Below are 26,448 nucleotides of genomic sequence, written 5' to 3'. Positions count from 1 at the left end.
ACTACCAATGAATTTTATTTGTGATCCTATTTTAGATTCATCCATCCTTTCTGACTTGATATCTTGGCTGGTTGTTCTCTTTTTTTTCTGCTAACTCTTTACTGGATTGTTATCATATTGTGAAAGCTTATTCAGATTTTCTTGTTTTTATATATCAGGATTCCAGTTATTTTTGAAGGTGATATGGCACATGTTGCTGCTTGCCATCTGAAAAAAAAGGATCGTGTTTATATAGCTGGACAGCTAAGTGCAGATCCCCCACCATTCACCATGAATGAAGGCCAAGCAAATGTCCAGGTAATGGAGAACATTAAAGCCCTTCCCCTCATCTTGGGGCAGATATTGAATCTGATGGCCACTTTTGAGATTCTTGAAGAGTATGCTAGCTTCCATTAACATGTCTAAAACATTACTGAATTGTCGATTTGAGAATCAATTTTGATTTTGTTGATAATTTGATTATACAATATTTTGCTTTATACTTGGAATTTAATCCTTTTTCTGGTGGCATATTCTGTTTCTTGTCTGCTTATCCATATGCTCCTTTTAGATTTATTTGACCATTCAGATTGACAGTTGTGCCAAATAAAACTGGCACCCTGAAATTTATAGTTTTTAGTAGCTCTAACCATTTTCATTCTGTGCCTTGGACGATGCATTACAGCTGAAGCAAGTCTTGGGAAAATTCAAGAATGCTTGCTTAAATTAATTCCGAGAGGTTTTAGAGAATATATACAAGTTCCAGTCTAATCTCTTTCCTATAAAGTAGGAAATGATTTGAGTCATCTACTCCTAAAATCTAAGAAACACTATCTCCTAAAAATTAGGAGATAAAAACAGATACAAGATATAATATTTACAGATATTTACAACAATTATCTACTACTAAAACATCCTAGGATAATTTTGATATCTACAAAGTCTTGTAAAGCTTCTCCACTCCTTTTCAATTTTTGACTTCTTTTTTTTTTTTCTGAATTTTCGTCCAACACTCACCCTCAAGCTGGCAAATAGATGAAAGTCATTCCCAACTTGCTAATAAGAAACTCAAAGACTGGTTTTGCAACCACTTTTGTTAGGACATCGGCCACTTGATCACTAGAAGATATACAGGACAAATTTATCCCTCCTCCTTCAATCTCCCTTTTTATAAAGCTTCTATCAATTCTTACATGCTTCATTCGGTCATATTGCATTGGATTTTTAACAATACTAATAGCATATTTGCTATCACTAAATACCTTTGTTTGTTAAGATAGAATTATCCCCAAGTCCTCCATTAGTCTTTCTAGCCAAATCACCTCACATATCCTATGAGCAATAGGCCTGAACTCGGCTTCGACACTGCTGCGAGCTACAACTGATTGCTTCTTGCTCCTCCATGTAATCACATTCCCAAATACCTTGGTACAATACCTTGAAGTGGATCTACTGTCCTCTCTAGATCCAACCCAATCTGTATTCACATAGTCTTCAATTCCCTTGTTTTCAGTTTTCTTGAACATCAATCCCTTTCTAGGTGTTCCCTTTAAATATCTTAGAACATGTTGAACAGCTTTCATATTGGCTGATCACACTCACTGAATAGGCTACATCTGACCTAGTTAGGGACAAATAAATTAATCTTTCAACTAACCTTTGATACCTCTCTTTGTCTACCAGAGCATCATCACCATTCTCTTCAAATTTCCAGCCTTTCTCTAGGGGAGTTCCAGCTGGTTTGTAGGCTGTCATTCCTGTATCCTTTAGCAAATTCAAGGTATACTTTTGTTGTGGGATGAATAGGCCTTCTTTGCTTGGGGCTACCTCCATGCCTAGGAAATACCTCATGGTTCCTAGGTCTTTTACTTCAAACTCAGCGTTCAATTGTTTATTTAGATTATCAATTTCTTGCAAATCATCCTCTGTCATAATAATATCATCAACATAAACAATCAATATAGCCTTTTTTCCATTTTTATTGTGCTTAATGAACAAGGTATGATTGGATTGGCCTTGTTTGTATCCTAGCTGGTTTAGTGTCATGCTAAATTTATGGAACCAAGCCCTCGGTGACTGTTTTAGTCCATAGAGGGACTTCTTAAGTTTGCACACACTTCCACTATCAACTTCTTGCTCAAAATCAGGGAGAACTCTCATATAGATCTCTTCATCCAAATCGCTATTAAGGAAAACATTCTTAATGTTAAATTGGAAGAGTGGCCAATCAAAATTTACAACAAGAGATAATAATACTTGTTGATGTGTTGCCCGAGTTATTATATTGGAAGTCTAGAAGAAATCAACAGAGAGAATGAGGATGATCGGATGATAGTTAGGATGCAGGGTTTATTTATAATTAACTATAATTAGTAGGGGTATTTTTAGACTTTGTATTAGTCGGTTATTTCCCTTAGGAAGGTTTGCCCATTTAGTTTATAAATAGAAGGGCAAAAGGACCTGCGATTATCATCAATCATTTGTCATTCCATTCTCTTATTTCGAGTGCAGTGAGAAAAGAGAGAGAGAGCTGTGATTAAGTATAGTTCTTGGAGTTTTTTCATGTGAGTATTGTATTCGAGAGATAAGAGAAGGAGAGTGAGGGATTTTTGTATTGATTTTTGAAAGTTCTTAGCGGATTGTTCTCTTCATTAGAGTGCTGGATGTAGTGCCATTTCTATAGCATGAACCAGGGTAAATCGGGTGTGTTACATTGTGGTTTGCATTTCTATTCTCTTTTAAATTCTGTTAATTATTTACTTTCTGTTATTGTAAATGTGTTGCGATCAATTTTGGTGAGAGTATTGAGTGATTATTGGGCCATATTAGTGTTCGGTTTCAACAATACCCAAATGGAGTTTAGCTTAGCAACCGAGGCAAATGTCTCTTCATAGTCGATGCCATAGGTTTGAGTAAAGCCTTGTGTAACCAACCTAGCCTTGTATCGTTCAATACTTCCACCAACCTTGTGTTTTATTGTAAATACCCACTTACAACCAATCAATTTCTTGTTTGGTGGCAGTGGAATCATCTCCCAAGTCTTGTTTCCCACTAAGGCAACCATCTCTTCCATCACGACCATTCTCCACTTAGGATCATTCATAGCAGTTTGAATATTCTTGGGGATGTCGGTGGTGTCAATCTTAGCCACAAAACTCCTGAACTGTGGAGACTATTTTGCATATGGTAGATGATTAGACATTGAGTATTTAACACATGATTGTCATGACCCTGGGGTTATTTTGTAATATTTACTCTACTAAACTATTGGAGGGAAGTTAGGAGGCGGGAGAGGCTGTTGTAACAGCCTCAAGAGACGGTTAGGAGGATTAGAAGAACCATTGTATAGCTAGAGGTCTTATTAATAAAGAAACCTACGACACATGGGGTTTTTACCGATTGATTGATGAATAAATCATTCTCTCTCTTGACTTCTCTATTCTCTCTATTCTAATTCTCTTTCCCTCTCTTTCTCGATCGGAATTACTAAAATTGTCAAGTCCTAATTCAAGGACTTGACATGTGGTATCAGAGCTGTATGATTCGGCGGTGAGATTCGAATTCCAGGGCGCAATGGCGGAAGGCACACGTCTGAAGCAATGGGAGATCAGGTTAGAGTCACTGGAGTTGGGCACAACCCAAACCCAAGAGACCCTACAACAAATGCGAGAAGAATTGACTGAATGGAGGGAAGTAATGCAAATAGCTATGGAGAAATAGCAAGAAGCAACAAATCGATGCCAAGAATCGGTAGAGATGCAAGGGTGGAGGATTGACAGCTTGCTAAGCATGCTGTCTTCGCTACCCCAATTCCGTTTACCATCGGAATATCCACCCCGACAGACGTCGGAACCGATCCTACCACATCAGGGCAATCGTTTGGGCACACAAGGGATTCTTGAGGAAGCAGACCAAGGTACAATGCAAGGAGTTATGGGAAGGAATCACCAGCTAGGGATTCAGAACCATGTTCCGATGCCAAGATTGGAGATTCCAATGTTCGAAGGGAAGAAACCACGATGGTGGGTGAGGAGGTGTGGACGATTCTTCCAATTTTACCGAATTCCAGAGGAGCAAAAGATAAATTTGGCGGCAGCTTATTTGAATGAAGAAGAAGATTCTTGGTATCAAGGATGGATTCAAGATGAAGGAATGCAAGGAAGCTGGGCCGAATTTGCTAATGGGTTATGTGAACGGTTTGGGGAGAAAAACATGACCGATGCAGTAGAAGAATTCATTGATTGAATACCAAAGCCGATTTGAAGAATTGAGATCTATGGTGAGTATGGTACAACCCGGACTTACCGAACAATACTTGATAACCGAACAATACTTGGTATCAGTCTTCATTAGTGGATTGAGGGAAGAACTGCAGCCCATGGTGAAGATGATGACTCCAACATCTGTTAAACAAGCAGCGGAAAAAGCAAGACTTCAAGAATTGGCCTTAGAAGCCATTTTCAAGAAGCATAAGGTTCCCTATAAACCTAGTATTTTAGCAGGACAGTATGGAGGGGGAAACGCAAGGCCATTGCTAACATGGCATAATCAACAAAATTCTAAAACAACTGTAAATAATAACGGGAGTAAAGGAAATTTGATAGAGCAGCAAAGATAGCTAGGGTTGTGCTTCAAATGCGGAGAAAAATACAGTTCGGGTCATCAGTGCAAAAGACAACTGATGAATATGGAAGGAGTTGACGGAGAAAAGATGGAAGAAGAAACAGAAACAGAGGAAATCACTGGTGAAGAGTTACTGGAGCAAGAAGAAGAAGAAAAGCTAAGGGAGGAAGGAGGGGAGATTTCATTCCATGCACTGAAAGGAAGCCTTATGGGACAGATTATAAAAGTAAAAGGACAGGTGGGAAAATGAAGACTGATGGTGCTTATCGACAGTGGAAGCACCCATAGCTTCCTCAGTGAAGCCACAGCGACGAGCCTCCAGTGTCCCATGACAGCCACAACACCTTTATCGATAACGGTAGCCAATGGAAATAGAATGTACAGTCATTATAAATGTCTAGGATTTACATGGATCATGCAAGGACAGGAATTTGTGGCTGACTTGAGAATTTTAGACTTGGGGGGGTGTGACATAGTCCTTGGCGTAGACTGGATGAGGATTGTAAGCCCTCTGACTTTTGATTTCAACAAGTTAGAAGTCACGGTGGTAATCGACGGAAAGAAGCTAACCTTGCTGGGAAATTTGGAGCAGGGAGAGTGCAAGTTAATTGGAGGGAAACGGCTACAGAAAATGATGTTGAAGAAGGGAGGGCAGATAACCCAACTCTATTCTATACAAGCAAAAGAAATAGAAGATGACAGTGAAGTGAAGGCAGAATTGCAATTCACCAATACTGACATCAGTTCCCAACTCGCAAAAAAGGTAGGTTTATCGGAGAACTTGCATTCACTTTTGGTAGAATTTAAGGATCTATTTGTGGAACCTAGCTCTTTACCACCCCAAAGACCATTAGACCACTCAATTCACCTTAAACCAAATTCAGAACTTGTCAACATTCGAGCCTATCGATACCCACCTGTGCAGAAAACTGAAATTGAGAAACAAGTTAAAACAATGCTAGACTCAGCCATTATTTAGCCTAGCCAAAGCCCCTATGCTTCTCCAGTCCTCCTTGTTAAAAAAAAAGATGGAATTTGGAGGTTTTGCATAGACTATTGACAGCTTAATTCCAATACAATCAAAAATAAGTTTCCTATACCTTTGATTGATGACCTATTAGATGAGTTATATGGTGCACAAATCTTTTCTAAACTAGACCTTCGGTCTGGTTATCATCAAATTAGAATGACACCATCCGACATTCATAAAACAACATTTAGAACTCACCAAGGGCTATATGAATTCACTGTTATGCCATTTGGTTTGACTAATGCTCCTGCCACATTCCAACCCTTGATGAATCAGATTTTCCTACCCTATCTAAGAAAATTCATCCTCGTTTTCTTTGATGATATCCTTGTTTACAGCCCCACTATTGAACACCATATTATACACCTCCGCACTACATTTGAGATCCTTAAATCTCACCAATTGTATGTTAAGCTCTCCAAATGTACCTTTGCTGCGAGGGAGGTGGAATATTTGGGACATATTATTTGTGGAGAAGGGATACGAACAGATCCAAACAAAGTGGAAGCAATGTTGGGGTGGCCTAGACCGAAAAATGTGAAGGAGCTGAGGAGTTTTTTGGGATTGACAGGGTATTACAGGAAATTCGTGCAACACTATGGTATTATCAGCAAACCTTTCACTAAGTTGCTGAAGAAGGAAGGGTTCTAGTGGAATCCAAAAGCAGAAGCAGCATTCCTAGCCCTTAAGAAATCCATGTCTACAGCTCCAGTATTAGCTCTTTCAGATTTTTCTAAGCCATTTATAGTTGAGACGGATGCATGTGACACTGGGGTAGGAGCTGTGCTGATACAAGAAGGGCGACCACTGGCTTTTATAAGTCAAGCATTGTCGCAAAGGCACTTAGGATTAAGTGTGTATGACAAAGAGTTGTTAGCCGTGCTTGGAGCAGTGGACAAATGGCGACATTACTTGGAAAACCAGCCATTTGTGATCCGTACGGACCATGCGAGTTTACAGTTCCTAAGCCAACAAAGGCTGCATACCCAGTTGCAGAGGAAAGGGGTTTCTAAACTCATGGGGCTGGATTATATTATTCAGTACCGCAGAGGAAAAGAAAACATAGTGGCTGATGCACTATCTAGATGTAGTGAAACTGCAGACTGCCAAGCTATCATAGCGATAGTACCTGAATGGATGGGGGAATTAGAAGCGAGCTACGGTCAGTCGGAATGGCTTCAAGGTATCCTAACACAACTAGCAATACAACCTACTGCAATAGCAGATTATACATTATCCAATGGCCTGATAAGGTACAAAGGCAGGTTGGTAGTGGGGGATGACAGTGCATTAAAGGAGAGAATAATAGGAGCCCTTCATGGTTCGCCAGTGGGGGGTCATTCAGGGATAAGAGCTACTTATCAAAAGGTCAAACAATTATTTTTTGGCCTAAACAAAAGCCAGATGTAGTGAAATTTGTGATATCTTGCGTGGTGTGCCAACGATGTAAACATGAAAACGTCGCTTACCCGGGGTTATTACAGCCCTTGGAAATACCTAATCAAGCATGGGAAGGAATTTCTATGGACTTTATGGAGGGTCTACCTCGATCGGAAGGCAAGGATGTAATCATGGTGGTGGTGGGTCGTTTGACAAAATTTGGCCATTTCATTAGTCTATCTCATCCATTTACTGCACAAGAGGTGGCAAGAGTATTCTTGGATAGGATAGCCAGCATCCATGGAGTTCCTAAGACTATTGTCTCGGATAGAGACAAGGTATTTACAAGTTCATTTTGGCAAGAACTGTTTCGGAAATTGGGAGTGGGCTTGTGTTTGTCAACTGCATACCACCCTCAAACAGAAAGGGTCAATCAATGCTTAGAGGCATATCTAAGGTAGTGCTTCACTAATCCTAAGAGCTAGAATCGGTGGCTATCATTAGCACAATGGTGGTATAACACCACCTACCATAGTGCTATTTGGAGGAGTCCTTTTGAAGCCATGTTTGGGTATAGACCCATGCTGCTGCCTACCATTTCGGAGTCTTCCCCTACTATGGCAGAAGTGGGGCATTATTTCCAGCAGAGGCAGGAACTATTAACCGTCCTAAAACAAGAATTGGCCAATGCCATGAACCGAATGAAGCAAATAGCAGATAGAAGGAGGAGTGACAGGACTTTTGAGATAGGTGATTTGGTTTATCTCAAGGTAAGGAGGTTCTTGCAACAGCCCTATACATCAGTGACACCCTCTAAGTTGAGCCCCAAATATTTTGGACCTTATCCTATTGTGGCCAAAATAGGTCCAGTTGCATATAGATTACAATTACCGGAGGGAGTGACAAGCCATCTGGTGTTCCATGTTTCATTGTTGAAGAAGGCAACAACAGCAACTGCTCCTAGTCGGACTGAATTACCTTCCAATGCGGAAGAAACAGAAGAAGTAATCGAACCCCGCGCTATTCTATAGAAGAGGATAATGTATGAAGGAAAAGTACCCTTAACGCAAGTATTAGTTCAGTGGTCACACCTTCATCCAGACCACACTACTTGGGAATACTTCCCAAACCTTTTGAAGCAGTTTCCGCGGGCCATGGGACTTCTCTAAATTCTTGAGGACAAGAATTCTTTCAAGGGGCAGGGATTGTCATGACCCTGGGGGTTATTTTGTAATCTTTACTCTACTAAACTGTTGGAGGGAAGTTAGGAGGCGGGAGAGGCTGTTGTAACAGCCTCAAGAGACGGTTAGGAGGATTAGAAGAACCCTTGTATAGCTAGAGGTCTTATTAATAAAGAGATCTACGGCACATGGGTTTTTTTTCCGATTGATTGATTAATAAATCATTCTCTCTCTTGACTTCTCTATTCTCTCTATTCTAATTCTCTTTTCCTCTCTTTCTCGATCGGAATTACTAAAATTGTCAAGTCCTAATTCAAGGACTTGACAATGATCTTACCCCTTTCCTCAATGCTATAGGAACAACCCAATCCAAACCATCTTTTTCTCTAGCATTGTTGTCAGCATCAAGTGTGGCTATCCCCTTGTCATTATCGGTGTTTTCCTCTGAAGGACCAACCTCAGAAAATGATGGCTGGTCTTCTTTGATTCCGGCCAGCCTTTAGGTCTTCTTGAGTAGAAGAATAAAGGGTTAGGGTTATTGGTTGCTGTAGGTGGGGGCTGATGTGGGGTTGGATCAAAATTTGAGGTATGGGAAATTTCAGGCTCAATAGGGTTAGAAGCCGGTTCTACCATTGTGTGATCATGAGACACTGAGCATTCTCCCCCTTGAGAGCACACTGAGACATTGAGCATTCTCCCCCTTGAGAGCACACTGGTAGAAAAGGATAAATGGAAAACAAGAGAAGAGAAGGATCATTCGGGACTGTTTAAGGTGTGGTAATGGAATAAAATGGATGATCCTCATAGAATGTTACATTAGTGGAAACAAAAAATTTGTGATTAAAAGAACAATAGCACTTGTATCCCTTTTGAGAGGGAGAATACCCCACAAAGATGCATTTTTGAGCCTTAGGGTCCAATTTGGTTCAAGATAGGGCATTGTTGTGAACATACACAATGCATGCAGAGACCTTTGGGGCAATAGAAAGAATGGCAGAAATGTTAGGATACATAGTGTTGAGGATACTAAGGGGTGTTTGGAATTGTAGGGTTTTGGAAGGGAGACGATTGATTAAATAGGTGGCAGTAAGGACAACTTCTCCCCAATAGGAGTGAGGAACATTTGTGGTAAACATCATAACTCTAGCCATTTCTAGGAGATGATGATTTTTTCTTTCAACCATGCCATTTTGTTAGGGTGTATATGGACGAGTTTTGGTGAAAGATACTTTGCTCGGCCAAGGAGTTTGTGAAATCATTTAAAAAATACTCTTGGCAATCGGTTCGAAGGATTTTTATAGAAGTTTGAAACATATTCTCAATTAGTTGTTAAGCCTTGGATCTGAGGCTTGCACAATTCGGTAATTTAAGTAGCTGTGGAAATTTGAATTGAGTGAGAGAGAGAAATAGAATGGAGGGAGAAATTGTGAGAGAGATTGGAGGGAGTAGAATTTGGAGAGGGAAAGAATTATGTCCAATTCATTCATAATTCCCATCCTCGGTGCCTATTACCTTTTATAGGCTGCCTTTAGTTACACTGCCCAAGTACAAGTGGCTTATAGCTATAACCGCAAGGTGCTGCTGTGTGTTATTATATGTATTCGCTTACTAACGACTTTACCCCCTCGCCTACTAATTACAATCACACCCTTGGCTTGTCTTTGGGTTGTAACATTAGCTTATGAAATCTTTTGAATATGTTACAAGCTTCTGATTTTTCCTTCATTAAATACACCCAACAAGCTCTAGAATGATCATCTATAAATGTAATAAACCATCTTGCACTAGTGATATTAGGGTGTTTAGAGGGTCCCCAAATATCATTATGAATTAAATGAAAGGGTTTAGAGGGTTTATACAATCGAATAGGATGATGTGATCTAGGTTGTTTAGCAAAAGTGCATTGTTCACATGTAAGAACTTGCTCTTTATTGCTGAAAAAATCGGGATACAAAAATTTAAGGTAAGGTAGGCTAGAGTGTCCTAAGCGTTTATGTCATAACAAGACTTTGGCATTGGTGCTTACACTTAGGACAACTCTATTTGAAGAGGAATTAGGAAGATCTATTGCAAGACAATAAAGACCGTCCATCACTTTAGCATTCCCAATCATCCTCCCTGAGTCTTGATCCTAAAAAACACAATAGGAAAGATAGAAAATTACATTGCAATTCATATCCTTAGTGATCCAGCTAACTGATAGCAAATGATGTTTCAAACCAGGAACATGTAGCACAGAATTGAGCTTCAATTTTGATATACATATTGTTCCCATACCCAAAACAGGTGAAGTGGTTCCATCGGCCATAGATATGAGGGGTCACATAGGGTATAATCAGTCATAGACCTTGCTGAATTTGTCATATGGTCTGATGCACCTATGTCAATCACCCATATATTCTTACAAAAACACTTAGAAACCAATGAATAGTGTTGAAGATTACCTTGCAATGCTAAGAGGCAGTGGACTGAGGATTATTAGTGCTTGGTTGGGCTGTACCTTGATTTAGGAGCCTGTACAAGGCTTGAATTTGGTCTTTGAATAGATTCAAACTTGGTTTATTTTCTGTTGGAGCTCCAACATTGTAAGCTGATATGGGATTCTCTCTCCTTGGCCATGGTTTCCAATTTGCTGGTTTTCCATGGATCTTCCAGCAATTTTCCTTAGTATGGTTGGGCCTCTTGCAATGGTTGCACCACAATTTTTCCTTCACTTGATTCCTTGTAAAAAATTCCCCTTGTTTAACAGACGCAATGGCTGAATTCTAGTGGGACAAAACTGGGTCTGATGGGTGTTGAAGCATCACCTTTCACTTGCTCTCTTCCCTTCTAACTTCAGAAAAAACTTCATTGAGAGATGGTAAGGGCTTTGTGCCCAATATCCTTCCCCGAACTTCATCCAAATCAGCGTTAAGGCCATGTAGGAAGTCAAAGATTCTATCTTTTTTCATCATCTTATTGTATTGAGTACTATCAGTCGGAGATTCCCAACTAAGTGTATAAAACATATTCATCTCATGCCATAACTCCACCAAAGTATTAAAGTATTTAGTCACACTATTCATACTTTGTTTGGTTGTTCTAATAGCCGATTGAATTTCAAAACATTGAGAGAAATCCTCCAAATCTGAATACATCTCTTGGACTGATTCTCAAACTTCCTTGGCTATTTTGTAGAATAGGTATGTTCTCCCTATTTTCGGCTCTATAGAATTTATCAACCAAGTGATGATAGTGGAATTTTCTGCCTCCCAAAGACCATAGTTGGCTGCCGTAGATGGTGGGGTAGGAATTGATCCAGTTAGATAACCAGATTTTCCCTTTCCTTTGATCACTAACTTCGCCGATTGCAACCATTCCCTAAAATTACTCCCATTTAGTTTATGTTGAGTAATTTATAGAGGATGGTTATCAATAGATGTTGCAGTGAGATTAGATAGCGCCGGAGGTGGGATAGAAGTACTCGAAGAAGTGGTAGAGGCCTCGGTTAGGGTTGGGTTTGGATTGGTTTCCGCCATGGATAAAACTGGAGTGAGTCACCGTCATTTTCTGATCGAATAGTGCTCTGATACCATAAAACAAGTCTTTGTAAAATTCAAGAATGCTTGCTTAAATTAATTCCAAGAGGTTTTAGAGAATATATACAAGTTCTAGCCTAATCTCTTTCCTAAGGAAAGGATTCGGGCCATCTACTTCTAAAATATAGGAAACACTATCTCCTAAAAATTAGGAGATAAAAACAGATACAAGATATAATATTTACAGATATTTACAGCAATTATCTACTACTAAAATATCCTAGGATAATCTTGATATATACTGAGTCTTGCAAAGCTTCTCCACTCCTTTTCAATTTAAACTTCTTCTTCTTCTTTTGCTGAATTCTCGTCCAATAACAGCCTACATGTTTTTGTCCTTATATTCAACCTAAATTGAAGTGCAGTGGTTTAACAGCTTAAAAAGGGGCATGGGAATTGGCAGGAGTTTATGAAACATTGGTTTTTGACTTCGGATTGAGTCTTGCAAGAGCAAATAATTGATGTTTAACCAAATTAAGAGATATGCCTCCATTCAAAGACCAGTAGAGCTCTGAATAGTCACCAATTTCATTACATCAAGATATAGGGCCCTATTAAGTTGGTTGCACTAGGGCTCCAATCCCATTTAGAACTCTTGAAATATGAAAATCCAAGTAGCAGATTTACAACCTCACCAGGAACTTCCAGACATCTAAGATTCCAGAATATAAAACCTTATCAACACTGTAATTCTTTCCTACTATAATTTCCTTTTTACAAATGCCCAACTTAATAAATGCCCTTTAAAGTAAAAGTTATTTTTGAATGAATGTATGTAATTGCCATTGACATCCTTTTATCTGTGCTCCATTGAAGGGGGAAATGAGAAAATGAGATAATAGTACCAAGGTAAATGAAAAAGATTAAAACTGGAAACTGAATTTTCTCAAACATGTTTGAGAACTAATCCAACTTGTACAAATAAAAGATGCGAGAAGATATGCTAAAATTTGTTACTCACAGAAAGGTAAATGTCTCCTACTGTGTTTGCTTCCATGTTGAAAATGTGTCTTATATTTTCTCCTTTTATGAAGACTTTCCATTGATTATCTTTCCCATGAATAAATTGTCTTCATTATTGAAATATACAAACTTCTTCCCAAACTGTTGAGGATAAACCTTGTTACTGATTGTACAAGTTGACCTTACAGCAGCATTACATTACTGATAAAAAGGGTTAAATTGATGAGGCTGGACTTCTCATTTTTGGAAGGTTAATAATATCTTGTATCAATTAAACATTTTTTTAAAAGTTATTGTAGTTTCATTCTAACGTAAACTCAAAAGTGAGAGAATATGTCAACAGATATAGACAGGTCCTTTTGTTAGCTTATTATATGACAAATGGAGGGTATGCTTCCTATTATTCAAAAGATGAAAGTCTCTCTCTCTCTCCCCCCCCCCCCCCCCCTTCTCCCTATTTGCATATAGTGGACATTTATTTCTTATTGTTGCTTGCATATGTTAGAAGGTTGTCTCGAGAAATCCAGAATATTTGCAGTAAGAATGCATCGGATTTTAGGGGGTATAGATAGGCGGTTTTCAGTACAAAGATTTAAGTTGGGAAGCATAACCAGAAATGCCTATATCGGTTATAACAGTCCTAGATATTAACGCCCTATTCTTTTATAAATAGGACAGAGGTTTGGTACAGGCGGCGCATCCATTCTCACGAGAAAGTCAAGAGAGAAAAGGCTGAGTGTGTTAGAATAGTCTTTGTTATCTTGAAGGCTTGTAATCGTGAGGGTTGTACTGATCATTCTGATAATCAAAGGAGGCTGCTCTTGGGAGGTTTTTAGAGGCTGGATGTAGAGCCAATTCAATTGGCTTGAACTAGGATAAATCTGTTGTCTCATGTGGTTTGCATATTTCTTTTTTGTTCAGTTTTATGTCTTCAAATTTCTGTTCTTTATTATCTGTTTGCTTTGTGGTTTGTTAGCTGGTGAGTTGAGAGTGATTGAGAGTGTGTTGGGTGGTGTTTGATTGGTTTCTTGGGTGAGTTTAAAGGTTGCTAGTGCTCCCAATTTATAACAGCATAATTTAAAATCGTGAGTTGCGATCATGTAGGTTATGGTACGGAGCATAGACTTTGTGAAGGGGTCTCCCCAGATGAAAAAAGGCATTATGTCAGACAATCTTAAGAAGCTGCCTGCTAACAGTGCTGGTAATTTTTTTTTTGAGGTTTACTTACATAGCTTCTTAATTTCATTGTGAAATCTTGAGGTTCACATTTAGTTGGAAAAATATTGTCTTGCTAGTTGTTAAATGCATTTATTATATATCCATAAATGGTAGCTATAAGTTTTTTTCTCTTTTTATTTTTGTTTTATGCTTCTTTATATATATTAAATGGTTTCCCTCCTTATTTTATGAATCTCTTTCAGATCAGGAAGGGTAGAGAATCTGTAAAGGTTTTGAAGAGGAAATGCAAAGTTTTAAGGAAAAATGAGACAGTAAGGGGCTTAGTATTGGAAAAAGTTATAGCAGGCCATAATACTTTGGAATTTATTAGAAGTGTTCCTGTATACATTGTGATTGCCAGCTCTCATTACAAAAATGGCTTGGAATAAGGTCCATGTATATTTCAGCAACATTAACATTGACATCTTCCTGTTGACATTTACATCGTGATACTCTTATTTTTGTATTACACTATGATCAATATGGCTTTTTGATACATTTGTTTTTGTATATTTTTGCAATTACATTGACATCTTCCTGTTGACATTTACATCGTGATACACGTATATTTGTATGGCACTATGCTTTGACATTTTGTCACAACCTAGGGCTTTCCTAGGGTTAGAATGGGAAATTGGAAGAATCCGAGGGAGAATTAGGGTAGAAATGGAGGAGGAAAGAGATGTAAATGAGGGAGGATTCAGAAGAAAGGGAGAGAATTCAAACGAAACAGAGAGGGAAAACAGAATTCAATTCATTCATCAATATCACTAATTCTCTAGGTTACAGCCTATTTATAGACTTTCTAGGTAAAGGTACAAACCAACAAAGCAGTACAATACAACCACTAACCAATACATGTAATATCCTATGCCTAATCTACCCTTTGAGGTTGTGACACATTTTTATAACTGATTAGGGGTAAGTAGATGTCAGATCCGTGAGGACCTGACGATGATCAATTCAGAGCTTCTTCCGAATTGATACTGAATGCCATAAATTCGAGAGCATTTCCGGGAATGAGACGGACAGATTGATAGAAAGACTGATTCCAAAATTTTCGGGAATGAGATCAGAAGAATGAAAGAGAGAACAAAAGTTTGGAGGAAAATTCAGAGAATGATCTATTCAATTTCTTGATAGTTCTCCATGTGGGGTGGGGTACAATTTATACCCCTTACCTGTGTACATATAGGTGTTCTTGCCAAGGCTGATTACAAAATAGCCTAACTACATTATGTTATTATTCTTTACTGCTTTTCCCACTTGCACCCTTACATTTTACCAAAGTACCCTCTAGATACGTGACAATACCCCCCTTGAGACATTTCTTGTCCTCAAGAAATGGCCAGTAAATTGGCTGCTCGTAGAAATTGGTTGAGCAACTCTGGGAGGTACTCCCAGGTGTTGTCATCCTCATGTCGGTTGGTCCATCCCACCAGGACTTGCATTATGGGTGCCCCTTGGCAGTAGATCACCCGTCTATCCACAACAACTGCTAGTTCTGGAGCTCCCTCAGTCTCTTATACTTACAAAGGTAAGTGGGAACTCACCCTTTGTTCTCCTACTACCTTCTTTAGCAAAGACACATGAAAGACCGGGTGTATCTGAGTGTCCCTAGGTAATTGTAGCTTATAGGCCACTTTGCCAATCTTGGCTAAAATAAAATTGGAAATGGCCCAAAGTATCTCGGACTTAGCTTGGAGATAGGACCTGTAATTAGGGACTTTAGGTGAGGCCCCCTCAGTTTCAAGTACACTTCCTCCTCTACTTCAAATTCTCTCACTTCTTCCCTTATCTGCCATTTGCTTCATACGATTCTGTGCTATAGTTAGGTCTTTCTTAAGCTGCTGTAGGACCTATTATTGTTGTTGTAGGTGCTTGTCCACTGCTGCTACATTGGTGGGTCCTGGAAGGGCTGGTAGTAGTGAAAGAGAGCCTTGAAAGGGGACATCTGAAGGGCACTGTGGTGGTTGGAATTATACCACCACTGTGCTACTGATAACCATTTGTGCCAGCTTTTTGGATTCTCAAAACATAGACAACGAAGGTAGGTCTCTAAGCATTGGTTGACCTTTTTTGTTTGTCCATCTGTTTGGGGATGATAGGCAGTGGAGAGGTTCAACTTAGACCCCAAAGATTACCACAAGGTTTGCCACATAAGGTTGGTGAATATTTTGTCCCTGTCTGAGATAATTGTTTTAGGGATCCCGTGCATCCTGATCTAGCAGAATCCGAGCCACTTCCTTGGTAATATAGGGGTGAATGAGGTTTAAGAAGTGACCAAACTTCGTGAACTGGTCTACCACGATAGGGATGTAGTCCTTCCCTTCTGACATAGGTAGACCTTCTATAAAATCTATTGACATACTCTCTCATGCTTGGCTTGGGATAGGAAGTGGCTGCAATAGCCCCGGGTAGGCCACAATCTCGTGTTTGCACATTTCATAAGCCAACACGTACTACATTACTTCTTCCTTCAGCTTTGGCCAATAAAACAATTGTTTCACCTTGTGATAGGTGTTCTGCACGCCTAAATGTCCCCTCATTGGAGTCTCATGTAAAGCCTAGAGTATTCTCTTCTGCAATTCTTCACTGCCCCCTATCACCAGTTTGCCCTTATATCGGATCACTCCATTTTCATAGGTGTACCCTGGTTTACTCTCTGGTTCTACAATTAGTTGTTCCAAGAGACTTTTCACTCGTTCATCCTCATAACTCTTTACTATCTCCTGACACTAATTAGGTATCATTGCTGTAATAGCTGCTATCATCCCCTCCTCCATACATCTAGATAAGGCATCCGTTGCAACATTCTCTTTATCCTTCCTGTACTGAGTTACATAATCCAAGCCCATAAGTTTTGTCATTCCCTTTTTCTGTAAATGGGTGTGGAGCTTCTGTTCCAACAAGAATTTTAGGCTCTCGTGGTCGGTTTTTATGATAAATCTCCTACCTTCCAGGTAATGTCGCCACTTACCTACTGCAAATATCACTGCCAATAGCTCCTTTTCGTAGATACTGAGGCCTGTATGCCTTGGAGCCAAGGCCTACTTATGAAGGCCCTGGGGGTCTCCCCTCCTACATTGGGACAACCCCTATTCTCATCCCACTTGCGTCTGTTTCAAGTACAAAAGTCTTGTCAAAATCCGATAAGCTTAGTATAGGGGTTTCCCTCATTGTTTTCTTCAACAACCCAAATGCATCCTTTGTTGTTGGACCCCATACAAAGTCGTCTTTTTTTTAGTAAGTTAGTCAACAATTTACTGATTGTTCCATATCCCCTAACAAATCTTTTGTAGTAGCCCGTCAGCCTTAAGAATCCCCTCAAGGCTTTAATTGATGTAGGCCTTGGCCAGTTGATCATGGTCGCTACCTTGTTGGGGTCGGTACTCACTCCCTACCCAGATATCAAATACCCCAAATATTCCACCTGATTTTGTGCAAATGCACATTTTGACCTCTTGATATACAACCTATTGAGTTTTAAAATCTCAAATGTAGAATGTAGTTCTTACGTGCTTCAAGCGAAGGTCAAAGGTGGGGTTGTACACTAAAATATCATCAAAGAATACAAGTATAAAGTCTCGAAGGTGGGGTTCAAAAATTTGGTTCATGAGGGATTGGAAGGTGGCTGGGGTGTTTGTTAGGCCAAAGGGCATTACAAGGAATTCGTAGTGTCCTTGGTGGGTGCGGAAGGCAAGTCTTATGTATATCAAGGGAGTTCATCCAGATTTGATGATAACCGGATCTTAGTTCAAGCTTAGTGAAGATGGTGGCATGGCTCAATTCATGTAGTAAGTCCTCAATAAGGGGAATTGGGAATGTCTTTGATGGTAACTTCATTCAATTGGCGGTAGTCGATGCAAAACCGCCATGTACCATATTTTTTCTTTTCTAGCAACATAGGGGAGGCAAAGGGGCTATGGCTAGGTTTGATGAGGAATTTCTGAAGCATCTCTCTAACCAGATTCTCTATAATTGTTTTCTGGTTAGGGGGTATTGATATGGACGAACGTTAATTGGGTCAGTGTTGGGTTTGAGGTGGATTGTGTGGTCAATAGGTCTGGTTGGGGGAAGGGTTACAGGTTTTACAAACAGATTTTCAAACTAAATAAGTAGCATATTAAGGAGGTTAGTTTGATGTACCTCTAGGTTAGCTTGAGGAGTGGTGCTAACCGTTAGCATGAATTCTCCCTCCTCTTCCAACTCTTCATTCCCCTTTTCCACAGCTTGGATTAAAAATAATTGGGTCACCTGATTCAGCTTCTACCTAAGCATCTTATGTAGCCTTCTCCCTGTTATCATCTTACACATTGCCTATTCTTTGTTTCCTATTAAGGTCATTGGCTTACCCTCTTTCTCAAACTTCACCTCCATCTTGTTAAAATCAAAGCAAATTGCGGCTTGCTTCATCCAATCCATGCCTAACACCATGTCGCAACCTCCCAATTTGAGAAGCCTCAAATCAGCCTCAAACCCCACTCCTTGCATCTCCCAGTAAAACCCAACATATGTTGATTTGCTTAACACTTTGCTTCCATTCACTACAGTCACTGACAGTGGCTATGTTGTAATTAGGGGACATTTCAATCTCTGGGTTGTTCCCTCATCCAAAAAATTGTGGGTGCTACCACTGTCAATAAGGATCATTAGCTTATTGTTATTTACATTGCCTTCAACCTTGATGATCTTGTTGTTGGTCAAGCCCTTCAGGGCATGCAATGAGATCTCTCCACTGTCCTCTTCCTCTTCTCCCTGTTAGAGGGGTGGTTCTTTTTCTTCCTCTACTAACTCCTCTTCTTCTCCTTCCAATAATAGGAGTTGCTTCCTACATTGGTGACCGGGGAAGCACCTTTCCCCGTACTTGAAGCATAGGTTGGCTTGTCTTCTCTGCTCCATGGTCTTTCCGTATTGGGTAGTAGGGGCTGGTAATGCCAAATTCTTCGTCCTCAGGTGGCCCCCTACCCACTTTCTTCCCATAATTCCTTCCCGGTGGCAGGCCTCCTTAGGCAACCCCCTTAGCCACTCGTTATGACCCTAGGAGTAATAGATGGGCAAAATTGTAATAGGGATATAAATAGTTGTTAGAGGGTATTTTGCAATTTGTTAGAATTTCAGTTGTTATGCACATGGGTGCATGGTTGAGGCTAAACGGACTGCACATGGGTGCAGGAGCAGTGGGCTAAAAATAAGCCACTGTTATAGGAAGAAAGCATGATTGAAATGATAAATGAAATTCTAATTCTCTCTACCGTTCTCTCACAATCTCCCTCCAATTTCCCTCTCTATCTCTCATTTCCCCTTTAATCTTCTTCTCTATTCTGTTCTCCCTTAATTCCCTCCCTCAATTCCTTCCAATTCCTCTTCTAACCTATCACGAACCCTAGGTTCGTGACACCACTATCCTTTGTTTCTTCATCAGCACCTCAACCGTTTGCTTGTGGAGCGTAGCGCTATTAGCGGCATGTTTAAGAGTTCTGGGATGGAGTGCCTTCACCATTGGCCTCAGTTCTTCATTTAAGCCACTTAGGAAACTTGAAATGAAGTAAGCCTGCTTAGATACGGGTTGTGATTGAGCATTAAGGCCTTGAGCTCCTCAAACCGCAATTGGTAGTCCATCATCAAACCTATTTGCTTGAGTTTCCTCTACGACATCAGAGAGGCCTCGATCCCCAAATCTCTTGCACAACTCTTCTGCGAATTCCTCCCACCTGCACTCTCCTCTAACTTTGGACCACCCCTGGTACCATGCGTCATCGACGTCATTAAGGTAAGCGGCCATTATCGTCACATTTTGCCTCTAGGACACCCCGTACCATTCAAAACACCCATTTGCACCTCCTAATCCACCAACAAGGGCTGAGGTCGTCGAATAACGGAATTTCTAACAGTGGCAGGGGCATACCTTGTTGGTGATGACCAGCCGGAATCTCTAGTCACCTTCTCCATCCCAATTCAACACTCTCCTCGTCGCCTTCCGATGTCTCCGATGGTGTCTCTGATTCATCCCCTGCTCTTGTGTCACCGGTCCCATCTTTACCTATCCTGGTAGTATGGGATTTGTCCTTTCCCTTGGAGGAAAATCAGGCGAGATATGCATCTGATTCTACCTTTCAAATATTACTACGAATGTCTGCATTTGTTCCCTTATCTGGACTCCCAGATCATTGCGGATCTGCGCTACCACTGCCTCCAATTTTCGATCAATAGCCAAAATGGCCTCATGATTCTAGTTGGATCCTAATTCCAACTGATCCACTCTGTTCTGCAGATCGTTCGCTGTGGATCCAATCTGTTGCACCTGAGTCTCCAGACTCTTCATTCTCGTTCCCTCGGCCATCGCTGATCACTTCAAACTCCTACGGCACAAGCACTGCTTTGATACCAAAATTGTCAGATCCTTGAGGACCTAACGATGATCAATTCAGAGCTTCTTCTGAATTGACATTGAATGTCGGAAATTCGAGAGAATTTCTGGGAATGAGACATACAGATTGATAGAAAGGAGAGAGATAAGAAGAATGAAAGAGAGAACAAAAGATTGGAGGGAAATTAAGAGAATGATCTATTCAATTTCTCGATAGTTCTCCATGTGGGGTGGGGGGAAAAAGAGAAACCTAGTGACTAGGGACACAACGTGATGCTTTCTAACTCAGCGGAATTAGCACAGTGGCCATCCAAGAAATCTGTGAAAACCCCTGCTAGGAGCCACATGAGGTAGTGTCTTCAGGTCCCAGGCTCTTAAACTCTTAGACTGTATGGTGGGTGACAACCTAAGGAACTACTGGGCACTGGACTCCAACGTGGGACCTGACCTCAAACCCCAGTGCAAGGGGTATCACCGGAGGAGCTACCATTTTAGGTGGTGATGGCCAAGGAAAATCATTCACTTTGTGAACATTTTTTTCATTTTCTTGGAGGTGCATTAAATACTTATTTGAGTAAACAACTGTAAGCATAAATTAATTGACTAAGTACTCAGAAAGTATATTGGTGCTGTAAGGGTGGCCTTGGGCCTGAGGTAGATCTAATGTGATTTGGAGTCATGTTGTCAAATCGTGGAAACTGCCTCCCAGGGACAATGATAGGAGTTTTGTGCATTAGGTATATTTCTCTGCTCTGGTTGAGGACATTCCATGGTTCTCTTGCAGTTTCATCTCTTTCTTTAACATTGATGTTGGAATTTCTTTGTACCAACTTACTCTCTTCATCTGCTTCAGAATTTTGAAGATCTGTCAATATCAACCTTACAATGCGGATTATCCTTTATTTCCAGCTGAGAAATTGTTGAAGTTGCTAAAACCTTGTCATTCATCTTTTTTTTTTTTTCTCCCCCCCTCCCCCCCCCATGGATATGTTCTGCTTAGCAAGCCCAAAGGATGATATATCTGTCAACCAGTCATGGAAGGATCTTTTTGCTAGCCCCCATGAGTGGTGGGACATCAGGTCGAATAAGGTTTGAAGTTCGTAATTATCTTATCTCATTTGTTTCTTTTCAGTGTACAAATGTCTATTCTCTAATTGTTGATTTTTTGCATATTTGCCAGGGCAATTCGATGGCTGCATCTTTTGAGAACAAACACAGTGGCCAGTTACTCTGGGTTAATGAGTCTATTCCAGAGTGGATTCAAAAGAAATTAGAATGTTTGACACTGGATCATAAAGTTGTTCGGAGAAACCTGGAAAATGGTAGCCCATGTTTTACCTTATTTAGCTTTCATTTATATGTCATTCATTTTGAAGAACTGATGTTGCTGTTTATAGTTTGTTAGTCTCAGTGCTTGGCACTATGTTAAGACTATTCTTTCTGTGTCTTTCCGCATCCTCAAATAAGTTTTCTCAGGTAGTGACATAAAAGGTGATAGAGACCCTGCATTAAGCAGTTGGAATGACCTTTTAAGAAATCCGCAAAAATGGCGGGACAACCGTGAATATAAGCTCAGGGGACGGGTGAGTACTTATATGAGGGTACATTTCTTATGGTCTTGATTGATTCCATTGAGGATATTTTTATGATTTATTTATTTATTTTTGTAGTGCAAACCAAAATATCCAGATTTTAAACACAAGGATACTGGTCTTGCACTCTGGCTTGATAGTGCTCCAAAGTGGGTGTTGTCAAACCTTGATGGATTGAAATTTGATGTTAAACAAGCAAAGGACACCAAAGGTCGGTATCAATTAACATTACTTTATCCCATTCATTACAGTAGAAGAATATCTTGGAATCTTTAACACTTACTGGATTCTATTAAAGTATAGCACGCAAAAAAATGTCTGTTTCTTATTGTTAGGATGTCACACACTCTATAGGAAATAACTGAGCTTAAAAAGTAATTTGCTAAATTGTTGAACCTCATCTTGGGTATGGGTCTTGGAGACACATTTCATACCTTTGCACTTGTCATGTTCAGTGGACATGGGTGATCAAGGGAACCAGAACCCAGAACTTGGAAGAACCTATAAAAAATCTTCTGATCTTAACTATAATTCATGCATACAATAAGTTATTTATACTGTATAATTGGTTGAAATGGTAATTGACTGACCACAAAAAAACAAAATTTTGTTCGTTGAGATTGACAAATTACGTTTCCTTCAGGACATAAGGGTGCTTTAGCAAAAATAGGGGCAGATGAAAACATGATATTGAGGTTGCATTTGAATAGTTATAATTCTATATTGTAGTTGCCAGATCTGGACCAGGCATTGGTTCATCATTCCTTGTGCCTTTATGCAACATGGTTATATCAAGGATCTAGTTTATACATCTTTTTGATAAACAAAATGTTCTGGTATCATAATACCCAAGCTACACATACTTCCAAGTATAACATATACTTTCATTTCATAACATGCTTTCAGATTTAAGACAATTGTCAAAATAGAAAGTCTTCAATGCACATACTAACAGCTCCCTTGCCAATCCACCTTGCTTGTTAGAGCTTTGAGATTACCACCCTTGTACGGTCCCTCACCGCTCGTGTTCTCAATTTTGATAGAAGAGGTAAATCGCAGGTGGAGGCTTTGTTTCACTGCGCTGGGCAAGGAATCAAACTCACGACTTATTAGTGCGAATCCTAACTTATCGTGACCCAACCACTTGACTTGTGTCGTGAGGGCTACTTGTTAGAGCTTTCCTTAGGCTGAAATGGGGACATGCACATGGCATGAGTCTTAACTACTCAATAAGGGCATATATGGCAGGCATACACATAGTCAATGCACAAACACACACAACATCATATTAGCTTTCTTTCGACACATTTTACTTTTTCATGCACCCCACCTTCATGCTCATACTTCATTCTTGGCAAACATCATTTTCACGGCCTAAGGGATCTGAAGGCTCACCAACATATGTCACAAATCAAGAGGGGTCACATTTCATACACCCTTCCAACCACATGAAATCATGCTATTATGCTGCCACAAAATATTTCATGCATAAATCATTTAGCATGCCACACATAATGGACCTTATTTTAGCCAAATGCTAGCTTTCTATCTTAGCTTCTTGCACAAATGCAGGAAGGGCAACTTTGGCAGAACCATCTGCACTTTATGACTAACAAAAGTGCCTGCATTGGTTCTGGCAGTGACAAAAAACAACACTTGTTTCTTTTTCCATATGATCTGCTGCGTCATTTTTCACTGTAGGTAGGAATTTATTAGGAAAATAAGGGAATTAATTTTTCTAAAAAAGTCACTGTCTTTTGTACCATGATTCTGCTGCTTCATGGTTTAAAAACAATGAAGCTTCCCCTCTTTTTGTCTTCATATTTGCAGTCATGTTAATTCTGCCTAGTCAGCTGATGTTGATTTGTTTCCTGGGACTAGGGGATGATTTTTGGAAGAACTTGGTAGACAATCCTGATAGATGGTGGGACAACAGAATGAACAAGGTAACCCTTGATGTTGTATGGTTCTACTCATTCGTTTTATACTGGTGTTCCCGCTCTACTGTTTCATAATTCAAAAACTATGTAGGTCAACGTAAAGGCTCCCGATTTTAAACACAAAGATACAGGCAAAGGACTATGGTTAAGTAACTCGCCAGATTGGGTATTGGATAGGTTGCCTCCTTTGAGAGCTAAAAATGCTGCCTGATCATCTCTACCTGGGGAGAAAGTTGAACATCCCCCCCCCCATTGTTGATTCATCTGGGTTCTGTGCATAAAATTCCGATGCTTCTTGTCATCTTTATTCCACATGCTCCACAAGTTTTTCTCAAGTTGTCAACCCTAGCGACGCGATGACAGGCCTTGGTCCTATTGTTTTTTGATGATACAGCGTTCGGAGGATGTTAATTTACTCATAGTTGGTGCAGTTTCTCAATGGCATATAGAGTTCTTAGACGCCAGAAAAGAAGGCTGGTTTTCTTTATCTGTTTTTTGGTTCCATCGTCCGTATAGTATCTTCTACCTTTCCACTAGCTGTTTCCTCTTATTGTAGTTTTATAATAATTCCTTTCTTTCAATCAATGCAAGTCAATTGCATGTAATTGTTGCCCTGTGAGAATGTCTCTAGGTATTGCAGCTTCAGCTAAGGCGCAGATGGATTTACTTACACTGAATTTCAAAGCAACGACTCAAGTCTTCCTACCCCCTTCAATGGTTCTTTCAAGTTCGAACTTATATATATATATATATATATGAAAAATAATTTTAAATGTCTATATAAAAGGACGTAAAAATATTTAAATTTATAATCTCTTGTTTCTTACGAGATATTAATGGATATTTGAGCCATTATTAGAGACAAAGTGTGAACTACTTTGAAAATTTTAAAATCCCATGAACTCCACTTTTAGCCTTAAAAGAATGCATGCCCTCCAAGAAGAATGTATGTTATGCTAAGGTGAGTTATGAAAGCGATGATAGATGGGTTACTCTATTTAATTGCAAGTGTGGAGGGCATTCTGGATTTCTTTATTTATTTTTTGTTAAATAAAAAAGAGTAGAAAGGGCACTCAAGTTCAAGGATATATTGTTGCATTTAGTAAGTCTTATATAATATTAGGATCTTGTTGACAATGTTATATTAACTTTCTCATGTAAATTGAATCTACCTTTACACTGATGGGCCAGTGCCACCAAAGTATTAGCAGAACTAGAAATTGAATCTATAATTTTGATATTTTCGAATGTTCTTGTGAATGAACCATCTATCATGGTGGACTGGAGCATGATATATTTGTGGACGATTAAATACGGTAAAAAAGGGGGGGGTTTTAGTTTAATTGTGGTTTGAAAACAAGATGGTAGTTTGCTTGGATTTATAGGAAATGATTGGAGATGCGATTAGCAAGTCATTGATCCATCCCAACTGCCGACATAGATATTGAAGCAATAAATAACTATGCAGGGGCTGCACATGGTTGGTAAAGTAGACGTTGGGGGGGGGGGGGGGGGGGGGGGGGACTAGGGAACTTGCTTTAGACTAACGTCTTTAACAGTCAGCTTGTAATTATTTTATTGTTAAACCAAAAAAAATAGGCATCACGCAGGTTAGGTTATATGAAAACGTAAACGAAAAGGGGAAATATTTCTGATATAAAATAAAAATAAAAAAATAAATATAAATAAGATTTAAAATAAGAATAAAAAATATTTCGTAAACAAAAAAATGAGTCTTCTAAGTCGTTTATATTAGGCATGTACTTGAATTTGGAGAGCTTTGCCCAAGCTAAGCATAACATAATAATAAATTAGAAAAGATGCTACACTAATTTCACGATTTGTTAAATATGAATATTAAAATAAATAAATATTAAAATTAAAGTTGCAGTGGTAAATTAGCTACTAGCTAGGGGTAGCTGGCTCATTTGGTCCCACTTTTGGTAGCTTTTCCAAACTGCCACTCCTTTTAGGGTTTTTAGATTGGAATCATATTTAAGTATTAGGGTTTTTTTGGGTTTTAATATTTATTTATTTTATATAATATTTATTTATTTTAACAAATCCTAAAATTAACAGATCCTGAAATTAGTAAAGCAACTTTTAAGTGGTTTAAAGCTTCTAAGTTATGTGATATTTAAACTGATAACGTGTTTTGATAAATGTACTTTTAAACTATTAATTAATAATTATATTTAGTTTGAAAGAGTTGATAAGTTATTAAAATTTGATAAAAAAGATAAAAATAGATATGTTATTAAATAATATAAATAAAAATATAAAAATATTATTTTTTAATAAAATTAAATTATAAAATAATGTTTAATGATAAAATTTTATTATTAATTGTTGATAAATTATATATAATTATTAAAAAATACTAATACAATATGTGTGTTAAATATATATGTTATATATATATATATATTCATAGAAAGTTGGTCGTCGACGATAGAAGCAGTGGATGCAAGCGACGGATGACGGGTGATGAAGATTGGAGGTGGCGGATGATGGCTGATGGAAGAAGAAGTAGCAAACGCGAGCGATAGAGGCTAAATGCAACAATCAACGATGAAAGTGGTGGATTTGCACGC

The 26,448-nt window shown here is 39.2% G+C and overlaps 2 protein-coding genes across 5 annotated transcripts in view; both read left to right on the top strand.

Moving 5' to 3' along the window:
• The window catches only part of LOC127795907 (protein OSB2, chloroplastic-like), a 37,620-nt gene extending 13,162 nt beyond the window's left edge, over positions 1-24,458 (top strand). For 2 of the 4 annotated variants that reach the window (XM_052327885.1, XM_052327887.1), the window contains exons 2-9: positions 159-297; positions 13,839-13,935; positions 21,323-21,411; positions 21,503-21,644; positions 21,790-21,905; positions 21,993-22,125; positions 23,796-23,860; positions 23,946-24,458. In XM_052327885.1, the coding sequence (XP_052183845.1) occupies positions 159-297; positions 13,839-13,935; positions 21,323-21,411; positions 21,503-21,644; positions 21,790-21,905; positions 21,993-22,125; positions 23,796-23,860; positions 23,946-24,065 (901 nt within the window). In that variant the 3' untranslated portion in view covers positions 24,066-24,458. Of the gene's footprint in view, positions 1-158; positions 298-13,838; positions 13,936-21,322; positions 21,412-21,502; positions 21,645-21,789; positions 21,906-21,992; positions 22,126-22,820; positions 22,963-23,795; positions 23,861-23,945 lie in introns of all 4 variants that reach the window. The other 2 variants (XR_008021888.1, XM_052327886.1) reach the window with 2 other exon arrangements.
• LOC127795906 (uncharacterized) overlaps positions 1-26,448 on the top strand; it is a 58,074-nt gene that overhangs the window by 28,798 nt on the left and 2,828 nt on the right. The gene's annotated exons all lie outside the window — the stretch shown is intronic.

Source organism: Diospyros lotus, chromosome 2, assembly GCF_014633365.1.
Source record: "Diospyros lotus cultivar Yz01 chromosome 2, ASM1463336v1, whole genome shotgun sequence".
NCBI classification, from domain to species: Eukaryota; Viridiplantae; Streptophyta; class Magnoliopsida; order Ericales; family Ebenaceae; genus Diospyros; species Diospyros lotus.
This window is presented reverse-complemented; position numbering and strand designations above follow the sequence as displayed.